This window comes from Myotis yumanensis, unplaced genomic scaffold, assembly GCF_028538775.1.
Source record: "Myotis yumanensis isolate MYYU_CA2020_CCGP unplaced genomic scaffold, mMyoYum1.0.hap1 SCAF_20, whole genome shotgun sequence".
NCBI classification, from domain to species: domain Eukaryota; kingdom Metazoa; phylum Chordata; class Mammalia; order Chiroptera; family Vespertilionidae; genus Myotis; species Myotis yumanensis.
In genome coordinates, this window is record NW_027223771.1 from 309,620 (window position 1) to 324,484 (window position 14,865).

The 14,865-nt window shown below is 43.5% G+C and overlaps 1 protein-coding gene across 2 annotated transcripts in view; it reads left to right on the top strand.

Moving 5' to 3' along the window:
* The window catches only part of BTBD1 (BTB domain containing 1), a 29,915-nt gene that overhangs the window by 2,224 nt on the left and 12,826 nt on the right, over positions 1 to 14,865 (top strand). Inside the window, exons 2-4 of one of the 2 annotated variants that reach the window (XM_070400686.1) lie at positions 4,730 to 4,886; positions 10,798 to 10,903; positions 11,699 to 11,896. In XM_070400686.1, coding sequence (XP_070256787.1) covers positions 4,730 to 4,886; positions 10,798 to 10,903; positions 11,699 to 11,896 — 461 coding nt within the window. The remainder of the gene's footprint in view (positions 1 to 4,729; positions 4,887 to 10,797; positions 10,904 to 11,698; positions 11,897 to 14,865) is intronic. The other variant, XM_070400687.1, reaches the window with a different exon arrangement.

Consider the following 14,865-nt stretch of genomic DNA (forward strand, 5'->3'; position numbering starts at 1 on the left):
ACCACCGCTGCTACGCTGGTCAGCCGTGAGCCCAGCTTCTGGCTGAGTGGTGTTCCCCCTGTGGGAATGCACTGACCGTGAGGGGCAGCTCCTGCATTGAGCATCTGCCCCCTGGTGGTCAGTGAGCATCATAGTGATTGGTTGTTCCAGTTGTTCTGCTGTAACAGTTGCTTAGGCTTTGATTATATAGATAGAACTACCTGACAGTCAATGTGCCCCCCTGAGGGGTCCTGGATTGCAAGAGGGCGCAGGCCAGGCCGAGGGACCCCACCAGTGCACAATTGGGGCTAGGGAGGGACGTGGGAGGTTGGCCAGCTCAGGAGGGACCATGAGAGGGCTCCAGGGTGTGTCTGGCCCATCTTGCTCAGTCTCGATTGGCCAGACCCCAGCAGCAAGCTAACCTACCAGTTGGAGCATCTCCCCCCTGGTGGTCAGTGCATGTCATAGCAAGCGGTTGAGCAGCCTTAGCATATCATTAGCATATTATACTTTGATTGGTTGAACAGATGACCAGACACTTGGCATATTAGGCTTTTATTATGTAGAACTAGAGTCCCGGTGCACAAAAATTCGTGCACTGTGGGGGCTGTCCCTCAGCCCGGTCTGCGCCCTCTCACCGTCCGGGAGTCCTCAGGAGATGTCCTACTGACAGTTTAGCCTCAGTCTGGCCTCCCTCTGCAGGAGGTGACCAGGCCAGCCGATCAAGGGACAGCACTCCCGTCACCCCGCCGCTACTGCCTGGCCTCCCTCTGAGGGAGGCAACCGGACAGGCCGATCAGGGGATGGTGCCGGCCCCCCCCATCACGTTCCCTCCCTCTGCCCTCTGGCATGTGCCTGGGCTGGCCTGGCACCGCCTACTCACTGGCCCCCCCCCCCACCACTGGTCGTTCCAACGTTAGGTCGATTTGCATATTACACTTTTATTACATAGGCTTCCCTGTGCTGTGCTTTACATCCTGTGATTATTTTGTAACTGCCAACCTGTACTTTTTTATTTTTAACTTATTTTTAATCCTCAACTGAGGATATTTTTCCATCGATTTTTAGAGAGAGAGTGGAAGAGAGAGGGGAAGACAGAAATATTGATGTGAGAGAAACACATTGATTGGTTGCGTCCTGCATGGCCCCTGGGTGCCCTGAACAGGGCCCCTGGCCGGCTGGGGAGGAGCCTGAAACCGAGGTACGCGCCCTTGACTGGAATTGAACCCGGGACCCTTTGTTCCACAAGCCAACGCTCTATCCACTGAACCAAACCAGCTGTACTTTTTAATCCCGTCACTTTTTTCACCCAACCTCCCATAAACCCCCAAATTTTAAAAATACAACATTGGAGGAACCCTCTCAGACAAGGCTGGTGGTAAAAGTTTGGCACTGTAGATTCTTCTCCCACACCTCGGAAGTATTCAAGTGCTGAAAAAAATGTTCTGTACTGAAATATTTACAGCAGGATTATTTAGAGTACTGAGGAAGTAGTCAACTGGAGGGAATGCTTAGCTAATAGGTTCATTTAACAGAACTAGTGCAGCTACCATATAATACTTATGAAGACTAGGTAATAACATTAACGTGTAAAGTATCCTATATAATAAAAGGATAATATGCAAATTGACCCTAACAGCAGAACGACTGGGAATGATTGGTCACTATGATACACACTGACCACCAGGGGGCAGATGCTCAATACAGGAGCTGTCCCCTGGTGGTCAGTGTGCTCCCACAGGGGGAGCTCTGCTCAGCCACAAGCCAGGCTGATGGCTGCCAGCACAGCGGTGGTGGCAGGAGCCTCTTATGCCTCCTTAGCAGCACTAAGGATGTCCGACTGCAGCTTAGGTCTGCTCCCTGCTGGTAAGTGGACATCCCCCGAGGGCTGCCAGGCTGCCAGAGGGATGTCTGACTCCCAGCTTGGGCCCGATCCCCCAGGGAGCGGGCCTAAGCCAGCAGGTGGACATCCTCTGAGGGGTCCCAGAATGCAAGAGGGCATAGGCCGGGCTGAGGGATTTCCTCCCCTCCACCCCCGTGCACAAATTTTTGTGCACCGGGCCTCTAGTCCTATATAATAAAAGCCTAATATGCAAATTGTTCCTTCGACCGGGAGTTTGACCAGCCAACTGCCCTTGGCCCCTCACCCTGGCCAGCAGGTTAGCTTGAGCACACTTTTTTATTGTGTTTACAGCTTGAATTAGTTAACGTTGAAGGCTTTGAAACTTGAGTTTGAAGCACTTGAAGAAACTGCTCAGTTTGATCTGCCGTGTCAGTGATGTTTTTCAGTTGTTCATTTGAGAAATACTGTGTGCCTGCCCTGGGCCGGTCACTGTTTTAGATGTGGGATGCAGCAGTGAGCAAGCAAAAGTCCTTCCCTCGTGGAGCTTATACTCCACTAGGGAGAAACAAAGACATATGTCAACCACTGATAAGTGTTTTGAAGAAAAAGTGACCAAGCCACTCTGGAAGGAGCTTGCCAAGCAAGGGAAAGCCCTAAATGTCTCCTGTTGGAGGAGCAGAAGGAGTGAAGCAGTGCGATTTGAGCAGAGTGAACAACAGGGAAAGTGGGAGGTGAGGTGAAAAAGATGGGCCGGCCAGGACCTGCGGGGCCGCCGAGCCTGGGCGCGGACTTTGAGTTTCATCTGGTGTGTGGTGAAAAGCCTTGAGAGAGGGAGTGCTCTGATCTGATTTACATTTTTAGAAACTCACTCTGGCAGTTGCTTAGAAATTAAATTAGACCGGAGAGGTGTCAGATGGGCAGCAGGGAGTTGAATGAAGAGGCTTCTGCAGTCGTCTGGGCAAGAGATGATGGTGGGCCCTACCAGGGTGGTAGAGATGGATGGATCTGATGAGAAGCGGTCAAATTCTGCATAGATTTTAAATATATATATATATTTTTATTGATTTCAGAGAGGAAGGGAGAGGGAGAGAGATAGAAACATCAGTGATGAGAGAGAATCATTGATTGGGCTTCTTCCTTCATGCCTCCCACTGGGGATCGAGCCCACAACCTGTACATGTGTCCTTGACCGGAATCAAACCTGGGACCCTTCAGTCCGAAGGCTAACGCTCTATCCACTGAGCAAATGGATTAGGGCTAATTTCCTCTCTTTTTATCCATCTGTTTGTCCCTGGCTATGAGTGGCTGTGCTTTGCTTGGTTTTTAATTCCCGTCCTCATCCCAGAGTGTGGCAGTGACGTTAGGTGAGTGTTAGGATGGTGATACGGATGTCTGACTTGCGTCTCTACAAGGAGGCTTTGGAAACAGTGGAATCCTGAAAAACAGCAACTTTCACTTTTGAACTTGAGATATAGGGGAGCATGAGAATGAGCAGCCTCCACTCTCTGTTATAAGGATGTGGTATTATTAGAGAAATGCCAGCATTTGGTTAGGGTAAGAAGTTAGGGGATGGACCAGGCGAGGGTTTCATCTTGGGTGGTGATTACGGCCACAGGAATAAAAGTAGAGGTAATTGAAAGGTAGAGGGGACAGGGACATGAAACAGAACTTAACTTTCCTCACGCCTTCACCGTAATAGACTGCTCTGAAAGGATGGGTTTCTTAAACACATGCTTTATGACTTGGGTCTGGGGAGTACAGGTCTAGTAAGTGTTGTAAGCCTTTAGTATCACTCCAGTGAAATGCTAGTTCTGAATGCCATTCTCCCCCAGCAGCCCCAGCTATTCTGAGTGTAGCTGAGAACTGACAGTCAGCACGGGGCTCCCTGAGGAGCCACAGAGAGGGCCGGAAGTTCAAATGTAGAAGCTCAAATAGCCTCAGCAAGAACCACCAGGCCTTCCCTGAGACTCTTACATTTATCCTCAGTTCTATAGAGCTGATTTTACTTTATTTTTTTATTTTTTATTTAATACCCGAGGATATTTTTCCATTGTTCTTTTGTTTGTTTTTGTTTTTTGTGTGTTTTTTTTTTAAAGAGACTGGAAGGGAGAGAGAGAAACATCGATGTGAGAGAGGCATATCTATTGTTTGCCTTCCGCATGTGCCCTGACCAGGGCCAGGGATCGAATCGAGCCTGCAACCAAGGTGTGTGCCCTTGACCAGAATTGACCCCAGGACCCTTCAATCTGAGGGCCGATGTTCTATCCACTGAGCCAAATCGGCTAGGGCTGTAGCTGATTTATTTAGTGACCTAGCCTTTACAGGCAGCAAACTGGGAGGAGGGCAGTATTGGTCTGATTGTATTTTGAGAGGAAATTGGATCTAAATATCCCACAGCACCTAGCAGTATTTAAGATATTATTAAATTGTTTATTCCTCCAAAGCCCCAGGACTCTAGTCTTGGTCATAATGCTAACTCTGGGATAAAAAGGGAAAGGTTAAAAGATGCCCAGAATAAGAAAACACCACAATGTGGAAACGAATGTTTTGACATTTAGAGATGTGAACTTCCGCTCTCTGTAGATTTGCTTTAGTGAACACACTTTGATGAAGGAGAAATAAGTGAATCACGTCACCCAAAGCTGCTATGAGGTGTTAACTGAAAATCTGGCTTAGAGATAGGGGTCTGTCTCAGGATTTGGGGAGACGCCCTGCCTCTCAGGATTGGGTAAGAATAAAGGAGACGATGTGTGTACAAGGGCCCTGTAGCCCTGTAAAGTCTGATGCACGTTTCAGGTTTCCAGTTTGCTCATCGTCTTTTAAACCTATTCCTCAGAGGTTTAATGTTGCTGGATTGCTTATTGAAAACCTTACTTATCAGCTCTGTAATTTCCCCTTGCTTTCCAGATTTCTGTATTCAGACGAAGTTCAAATTGGCCCGGAAACAGTTATGACCACTCTGTATACTGCTAAGAAATACGCAGTCCCAGCCTTGGAAGCACACTGTGTGGAATTTCTCACCAAACACCTTAGAGCAGATAATGCCTTTATGTTACTTACTCAGGTAAGTCCATGTAACTAAGGGATGTACTATTGGAGCTTGAAAAATTGAGTGTAATTATACAGTGGAACCTCGTTTCTCGAACTGAATTCATTTCAGAAGGCTGTTTGAGAAGCGATTTGTTCAAAAACAGAATCATTTTTTCCCATTAGAAATGATGTAAATTGAATCAATCCATTCCAGGCTCCCAAATGATTCCCTGTTTCAACCTTTCTTATATACAGTACATGTCTTATGTACTGTTTAATCCTATATAATAAAGAGCTAATATGCTAATTAGACCGAACAGCAGAATGACCGTCCAGATGACCTTCCAGACAAAGCCAAGGCTGCGAGGGCCGAGGCAGCCAGGGCTTCAAGGGCTGAGCCCCTTGCATGAATTTCGTGCATCGGGCCTCTAGTTTATAAGTAAACACTTTTTAAATTTATCCAACCACCCCCATCGGGCCTCTAGTTTATAAGTAAACACTTTTTAAATTTATCCAACCACAGCCTTAAAGGAATTTTTCATCGATCACTGCCTCAGAAATGCACTGCTTTTCATTTACCCAATCAACAACAGTTTTTCTAGCTATTGAAGTGCCTGTGATTGTTGTTTTGTGAGCATTTTCACGCCCTTAGCAACATTAGCACTCTGGATGGCCTCTTTATGTTTTAAGATTGTGCTAATCGCCAGCAACGAAAGCATTCTCTCCTTTGCTTGTTGCCTGCTAGACGCTTTTTGTCCTGCTGAGGTATCAGCATGAAAGCGTTGTCAGGTTAAAAACTGAAGTTTTGGTCGACAACTGAGACATTTTTGTCTATGAACAACTTGGTTGAGAACTGAATTGTTTGAGATGGGAGAGGTTTGAAAAACGAGGTTTGACTGTATGTGAATATTTAGTATTCCCTGATGAATTAGTTCTAGATCATTATTTTTTAAAATATATTTTTATTGATTTCAGAGAGGGAGAGAGAGAAACATCAATAACGAGAGAGAATCATTGATCGGCTGCCTCCTGCACACCCCACAATGGGGATCGAGCTCACAATGGGGCTTATGCCCTGACCAGGAATTAAACCTTGACCTCCTGTTTCATAGGTCGATGCTCAACCACGAGCCACACCCACTGGGCTCTAGATCATTCTCTTAAAGTATATGTAATTGTTCTTATATTACCATTCAGGGAAATATAGCAGATTTATATGATTTCACAATAGAAAAGCAATTAGAGTTAATACAGTAACATATAGATAAAGAAACTGAAGGCTCCCTAGCTGGGTTGGCTCAGTGGATAGAGTGTTGGCCTGTGGACTGAAGGGTCCCGGGTTCGATTCCAGTCAAGGGCACATGCCCGGGTTGTGGGCTCAACCCCCAGTAGGGGGTGTGCAGGAGGCAGCCAATCAATGATTCTCTTATCATTGATGTTTCTCTCTCTCTTTCCCTCTCCCTTCCTCTCTGAAATCAATAAAAATAAAAACATTTTTTAAAAAAAGAGAAAGAAACTGAAGCCTTATCATGAGTATAGGGTGCTGTGACTCAAAGTTATGTAGCTCTTCAGGACTGGGGTTGGGATTAGGGTCCGGCGTGGCTCCAGCTGTGGGTGAGAGAGTTTTTTGGACATCTAAATTTTTGTTGGGTCCAAGCATTTTTATGTGTAGAGATGATCACTTAACTTCTTTATTTTAAAACTTCAATCATAAAGTTCAGAAACCAATCAATTAAACTTTGATAATTAAAACAGACTTGCTAGTTCAGTAAGTACAATAGGAAGTAAGTTTTCAGCAGACTCTCAGAGGTGGGGCCTGAGAGGCTGTGTTTCTAACGGCTTCCGGATGATGCTAGTGTCTCTGGACCGCACTTTGAGCAGCAAGGGCGGACAAAGATTGCCGCAGGACAGAAAAGGGACTTTTCAGTGCCTTGTTTGTCTGAGAGCCCAATGTTACCCACATTTTTCATTGGTGGGGTCATGTGAATTAGCCAGCGAACTATCATGTGAGCTTCTTGTTCCTGCCAAGTGAGTCATTTGAACTGAGCCGGTTCATTTACTGGAAAAGACCCAGCTTCGCTCCAACACAAAGGGCCAGTGTACTGTGCCAGCATGGTTTGCACAGGGAAAACACTTATGATGAAGTGATAGGATCACAGTGATGTTTACCAGAGATCATGCCAGACTCAAGTAGCAGTAATGGATTCCCTAGGAGATTGATGCTGCCTGTATAATCTGAGTGGCCGAAGTATTGCTACTCTAGTTAAAGTAATTTTTACAAAAATTTGTTTTTCCTAGAGCGAAAGATGAATTTTTATATGAACACTGAAAACACAGTTGAGTTCGCCATTTAAAATATTTGCTCATATTAGAATTTTAATTGTTAAAAATGTACTGTTTTTTTTTTATATTTTTAAATACATGAACTGTGATCCTAAGGCAGGATCCTACACTAGAAGGAAAAGCGTTGTAAAAAAAGATCACTGGGTCAGTTGACAAAAAATGAATACAGGTAGTAGGATAAAAATATTGTATTGTTATTTACCAAAGTTAGCACTAATAACAGAATATCCTTATTCTTAGGAAATACACACTGATGTGTTTAAGGGTAAGAGTTTTGATGCATGTAATTTATTATCAAACTAGAGGCCCAGTGCACAAATTTGGGGCTGTCTCGCCCAATCCCGATCAGGCCAATAGGGGCCGAGAGAGGGCTCCAGGGCACGTCCGGCCCACTTGCCCGGTCCCGATTGGCTGGACCCCAGCAGCAAACTAACCTACCTGCCAGTTGGAACATCTGCCCCCTCGTGGTCAGTGCGCATCATAGCGACTATTCAAGTGGTCGACCAAACAGTCGACTGATTGGTAGGACACTTAGCATGTTAGGCTTTTATATATATAGATGGACCAGACACCCCCCCCCTTATGTATAAACATACACGTATATGTAATATACATAGCCTCCTTTCTAATGCATTACTTATTTTGATCATTAATGAACCCTCTAGGTTACATAAGATAGACATTATTATCCCATGTATGTATACACATATACATAATTTATTTTATTATACATATTTGTATTTCTATTTAGGGCTAAAATTTATTAAAACTTTGATGAAGCAAATTAATGTAAACAGACTTGGTATATAATCTTAAGAAGAGGATTTATAAACATATTTGAATATTCTATAACTTCAAGAAATGTTCTGATTAAAAATATATGTTTATATTTATATACAGTGGGGCCTTGACTTATGAGTTTAATTCGTTCCGTGATGGAGCTCGTAACTCAAATTACTCGTATGTCAAATCACTGTGACATTCGCTGCGCCAACTAGCGGTGGGGTATCTGAAGCTGGCTCGTATATAACCGGAATTTTAGCTTGCAACTCAAAGCAAAAAATCGGCTGAGCCGAACTGGTTTGGCTCAGTGGATAGAGCGTCGGCCTGCGGACTCAAGGGTCCCAGGTTCGATTCCGGTCAAGGGCAAGTACCTTGGTTGCGGGCACATCCCCACTGGGGGGCGTGCAGGAGGCAGCTGATCTATGTTTCTCTCTCATCTATGTTTCTAACTCTCTATCTCTCTCCCTTCCTCTCTGTAAAAAAATCAATAAAATATATTTTTAAAAAAAAATCGGCCGAGAGACGGCTCGTATCTCAGAAAAACTCGTTAGTCGGGACACTCGTAAGTCAAGGCCCCACTGTAAATAAAATTATGAATCATATATTAGAGATATATTTAAAATTTAAGCCAGTGTGTTTAATGTATTCATTTCTGCCCCTTAAACCACAGATAACTTTTTAGCTTAGAGATGTGATTCATTTGTTCAGTAGCATCTGAGTTATTGAATCCTTTGAAAATGAATTTTACTTTAAAATTAAATGAAGAGTCATCAGCTACACCAAATAATGGTGTCATTTATGGTGTGGCTAACTAATTGGCAGTCTTCTCAGCAGGTTTCTGCATCATCCAGCATGAGCACCTCTGAGCATCTGGTGTTTGTCCATGCTGTTCAATTAAACAGCTGACGCTAGGTCAGGATGAAAGACTGGCATACGATCATCACATGTCCTTTTTCAGTGTTACGGCTTTTAAAAATATCACTTGAGTTTAGATTTCACTCCCTGTCCCTCCAGCTTTTTAACTTTAAAAAAATGTATAATATGCATCCTGATAAAACACATATAATCTTGACTTCTGACTTTTTTTAAAATATATTTTTATTGATTTCAGAGAGGAAGGGAAAGGGAGAGAAAGAAACAACAATGATGAGAGAGAATCACTCATTGGCTGCCTCCTGCATACCCCCACTGGGGATCACGCCCACAACCCCGGGCATGTGCCCTTGACCAGAATTGAACCCGGGACCCTTTAGTCCGCAGGCCGACACTCTAGCCACTGAGCCACCTAGGGCAATTTCTGACTTCTTTTTTTTTTTTTTTTTAATATATTTTATTGATTTTTTACAGAGAGGAAGGGAGAGAGAGATAGAGAGCTAGAAACATCGATGAGAGAGAAACATCGACCAGCTGCCTCCTGCACATCTCCTACTGGAGATGTGCCCACAACCCAGGTACATGCCCTTGACCGGAATCGAACCTGGGACCTTTCAGTCCGCAGGCCGACGCTCTATCCACTGAGCCAAACCGGTTTCGGCAATTTCTGACTTCTTAAAGTCTAGATTAGCTTTGCTGGAATCATGCAGTCTCTACTGTTTTGTTCAATATATATTGTGGCTTCTTTTATCATTAAGTTTGTGGGATTCAGTCATATTGTTATGAGAATTTGTAGCTTTTCATTCTCGTTGTATAAATTCCATCATTAAAGTATGTGAACTTATTTACTTGCTCTTTTGTTGTTGTTTCTTTATTGTTGAAAGTATTACAGGTGTCCCCATTCCCCTCCCCATTGACCCCCTTTGCCCCACTCAGGTTCCCAGAGCTTCCATGCTCTAAAATTCTTGTACTTTATTCTCTTCCACTAATCAAAACAGGAAAAGGGAAAAAAAATCTGGTCTGTTTGTACCAGTATGCTGTACCAAAGTTGATATTATTGTTTAGTGAAAAGATCATAAAAAATGTGGCTTTAGCCCTAGCAGACTGAAGGGTCCCAGGTTCAATTCTGTCAAGGGCACATGCCTGGGTTGCGGGCTCGATCCCCAGAAGGGGGCATGCAGGAGGCAGGCAATCAATGATTCACTCTCATCATTGATGTTTCTATCTCTTTCTCCTTCTCTGAAATCAATAAAAAATATTTTTTAAAAATGTAGCTTTACATACTAGCTTTGCAACATAACTAGCTTCATATTTATAAGGCAAGTCAGAACACCCCTCTGAGCCTCTGTGTCCTCATCCGGTAGATGGGATAAAAATGTCTCCCTTATGTGGCATAGGGCGTTCATTAAGGATTAAAATAAGTAGTGCATAAGAAAGTAGGCAGTGTATACATAAGCGTATGAAAATACAGATAACAGGGCTGGTAGTGGTGATGTGAATTTGTTATCTCAGCAAGACGCTTGTTCTTTTAGCTTTTCATTTCTGATTGTGGAATGAAAAGTTTTAAGAATATATAGATGTTGTAACTATATTTTAAGTAGGTGTTTTTACATAATCAGCAATTAAAACTATTTATAGTATTAACTTTGAATATGCACAGCCTGAAGATAAAGAAATTATGGAGCCCTAATTGGTTTGGCTCAGTGGATAGAGCGTCAGCCTGCGGACTAAAGGGTCCCAGGTTCGATTCCGGTCAAGGGCATGTACCTTGGTTGCAGGCACATCCCCAGTAGGAGGTGTGCAGGAGGCAGCTGATCGATGTTTCTCTCTCATCGATGTTTCTAACTCTCTATCCCTCTCCCTTCCTCTCTGTAAAAAAAACAATAAGATATATTTTAAAAAAAAGAAATTATGGAAACAGAATAATTGTGGTTTTATATGTTTAGGCGCGACTATTTGATGAACCTCAGCTTGCTAGTCTTTGTCTAGATACAATAGACAAAAGCACGATGGATGCGATAAGTGCGGAAGGGTTTACTGATATCGATATAGGTAAGTTCACACGGAATTAAATTTTACCTGTAAGTACTTAATGCCTTACCAGTTAGCCTTGGTGGACGAGCTGTTTCTTGATTAGGTGTTTTTTTCCAAATGATTTATGTCTACCCCTTTAAGAATTTTACTTTATTTTGGTGAGATATTCCTAAAAGTCTTAACTACCCCATTGCCTTTTAAAAGATGTCAAAGCAAATAAATATTCATTGACTGTTCACATATGCATGGCATTATACTAGGGTCCTATAAAAAGAAATAAGAATTACAAAGACAGGTAAGATACAATTTTTCTTAAGAAAACTATCATCTAGTTGGAGAATCAAGGAAACAAATATGTGAAAGTTAAGATTTAAGACATTAATAGAAGAGATGGCAAAGGCCAAAATGTGATTTTTTTTTTTTTTTTGCCTTTCCTGAACTAGATATATAGGAAATAATTACAGTGCAAATTCAAAACATGAAGAGGTTAGGAAAATCTTGACAGAGGAGGTCCTGATAGTGACTGTTTGTATAAGGAAGAGGGGAGGCCATGAGAGGCAAGAAGTACCACATGAAGACATGTGTAAAGGAAGGGAAAGGCAAGGCAGGTTATGTTAAACAAATACTTGGTTCTACAATGAATGCGTAGATCATTGCAGAATATAATTTAAAAAAAGAAAGTATAGAGTCTATAGTTTTAAGTATCACCTATTTTTGTTGAGATTTGACAACTTAATATAAGCAAGTTGGTCTGTATTTTTTTGTTATAGAGCAAGATATTCCCCATTTATTTTTATGTTTTTTTACCTGTAGACACACTCTGCGCAGTTCTGGAAAGAGACACACTTAGTATTAGAGAAAGTCGGCTTTTTGGAGCTATTGTACGATGGTCAGAAGCAGAATGTCAAAGACAACAGTTGCCTGTGAGTTTTGAAAACAAACAGAAAGTTCTAGGAAAAGCACTGTCCTTGATCCGGTTCCCACTGATGACCATTGAGGAGTTTGCAGCGGGTAAGGCATAACTTGACCAAAGTCTAATTTTTCAAAATATATTTTTACTGATTTCAGAGAGGAAGGTAGAGGAAGAGAGAATCATCGATTGGCTGCCTCCTGCACACCCCCCCCACTGGGGATCGAGCTCGCAACCCTGGCATGTGCCCTTCACCAGAGTTGAATCTGGGACCCTTCAGTCTGCAGGCTGGCACTCTATCCACTGAGCCAAACCGGCCAGGGTGATCAAACTCTATTAGAAACTGTTTTAATGGTTAGTCAGCCAGTCTCCCTGTGTGAGAGAGGAAAATAAGCTATTAATTACTGAGGACTGGTCACTCTTCTAGTTACATGATATATGTATGTGTGTCTGTGTTTATAATTTTATGTAATTCTCCTAATAGCCCTTTAAGATAATATTATAGGTTACTAGAGGCCCGAGGCAGGGGGCGTCCCTCAACCTGGCCTACACCCTCTCGCAGTTCGGGAACCCTCAGGGTATGTCTGATTGCCTCTCGCAGTCTGGGACCCCTCGCTCCTTACCGCCCACCTGCTCGCTGCTCCTTACCATTCGGCTCGCTGCTCCTTAGTGCTGCCGTAGAGGCGGGAGAGGTTCCCACCACTGCCGCGGCGCTCGCCAGCCGTGAACCCAGCTTCTGGCTGAGCGGTGCTCCCCCTGTGGGAGCGCACTGACCACCAGGGGGCAGCTCCTGCGTTGAGCGTCTGCCCCCTGGTGGTTAGTGCGCATCATAGCGACCGGTCGTTCTGTTAGCTGTAACAGTCACTTAGTCCTTTATTATACAGATACTATATATCTTAAATTTTACATATATTTATAATATATTTAAAAATTATGTGTTTTATGGGTTAGACAACTGATCTTGAGAGTGGTTAAGTACTTTGCTCAAGGTTATAATGCTTATAAAACACCTGAAATTTCTGTGTAACTATTTTTAAAATATTTTTTTATTTCAGAGAGGAAGGGAGAGGGAGAGGGAGATGGAAACATTAGTGATGAGAGAATCATTTATTGGCTGCCTCCTGCATACCCCCGACACTGGGGATCGAGCCCGCAATTCAGCATGTGCCCTGACCAGGAATCGAACCGTGGTTGATGTGCAACCACTGAGTATGCTGGCTGGGCTCTGTGTAACTCGTTAGTCTCTTAGCAGCTTCTTTCTGCTTGGTTTCTTTGTCTCAGATTCCTCTGGTTTGTGCATATCTTAGGAATCAGCAAATACAGAAATTATGCACAAAATGTTGGTCTTGTCTCTCTATTCGATCCTTTCTATGAAATCATTTGGTTTGAATTCCAATTTTTGTCTCCTCAGTCAAATGAGGACTGCCATAGTTTCTAGGTTGCCAGTTTCTCCTTGGCATTTACGCCCCATGAAGCAAATCAGCAAATATCCCAAGGGGAGAAAGTGGTGACAGATACAGAGCTTCTCAGTATATTTCCCTTCTCAAGCACTGACTGCCTCAGTTCTTTGTTTACTTGAAGTAGCTATTGTATGTATTTTAGCCATAGTTATCTGGCATAGGCTGTTCCATCCTACAGGCTTCTTAATATTTTTAGTAGTCAAATAATTAATTTCCCCAAATTATCTCTCTATTTCTAAAAATGTTTCTATGGAGAGTTTCCTTTATTTTCTCTATTTTGCTATTGTGTGTGCTTTCTTTTCTATCTAGACATTTGGAAATTACACATTTTGCATTTACCCTCCCCCCTCAATTTTCTTAATTTTCCATCCTATATAATAAAGCGGTAATATGCAAATTAACTTTCACACCCTCAAAAGATGGCTGCCTACGACCAGGCCAGCAGGGGTGTTAGTGAGGGATGACCAAATGACTAAACAAGCAGGCTGCATGGGGCGACCAGGCGGGGGGGGGGGGGGGGGGGGGCCAGTTAGGGGTGACCAGGTCGGCAGGGGGGGCAGTTGGGGGCAATTAGGCTGGCAGGGGGGCAGTGAGAGGCGACTAGGCCGGTGGGGGGGCAGTTGGGGGCAACCAGGCCGGCGGGGGGGGGGGGGGGGGCAGTTAGGAGTGACCAGGCCAGCAGGGAGGGGCAGTTGGGGGTGACCAGGCCAGCAAGGAGGGCAGTTAGCGGCGATCAGACCAGCACACAGGGGCAGTGAAGGGCGATCAAGCTGGCAGGAGGGGGCAGTTAGGGGCGACCAGGCTGGCAGGCAGGTGAGCGATTAGGAGCCAGTGGTCCAAGATTATGAGAGGGATGTCCAACTGCTGGAAACTCTCCATAAAAACATTTTTAGAAATAGAGAGATAATTTGGGGAAATGAATTATTTGACTACTAAAAATATTAAGAAGCCTGTAGAATTGATCGGGCCTAAACCAGCAGTTGGACATCCCCCAGGGGTCCCGGATTAGAGAGGGTGCAGGCTGGCCTGAGGGGACCCCCCGGCCCCCCCCCCCACATGAATTTCGTGCACCGGGCCTCTATGTCATAATAAAACAATATTTATTGACCTTCCCTATTTAAAACAAGAATGTTAGGATGGTGTGTTCTTCCTTTCAGCCTTTCCAAACCACTTTATGTTACCTGATTATTCTCTCTCTCTCTCTCTCTCTCTCTCTCTCTCTTTCTCTTTCCTCCACTCTCTCTCTCACTCTATACTACAACAATGCAATTACTATATTAGACATCGTTCTAGGTGGTTTTGCTTTTAGTGCTCATCACCAGTTCTTCTAGGAGAAAATTTCTTAAGTTGTTTATTTTGACTCACTCTCTGTTAACTAGCCTGTGTCTCCGATAACTTTCTTTAGGTAGGTATCTGGTACATGTCTGAGAATGTTTTTCATGATCTGAAGACTTTTTTTCAACAAAGGAAATTTTATTATAGTCTTGAATTATGACATCTTATTTATTATTGTTCTTTGGAAACATTAGTAATGTTTAAAAATCAGGGTTTTTCATTAAAATCTGAATTTATGGCTTCCTAAACCAAATTTCTAGCTTATCAAATTTTTT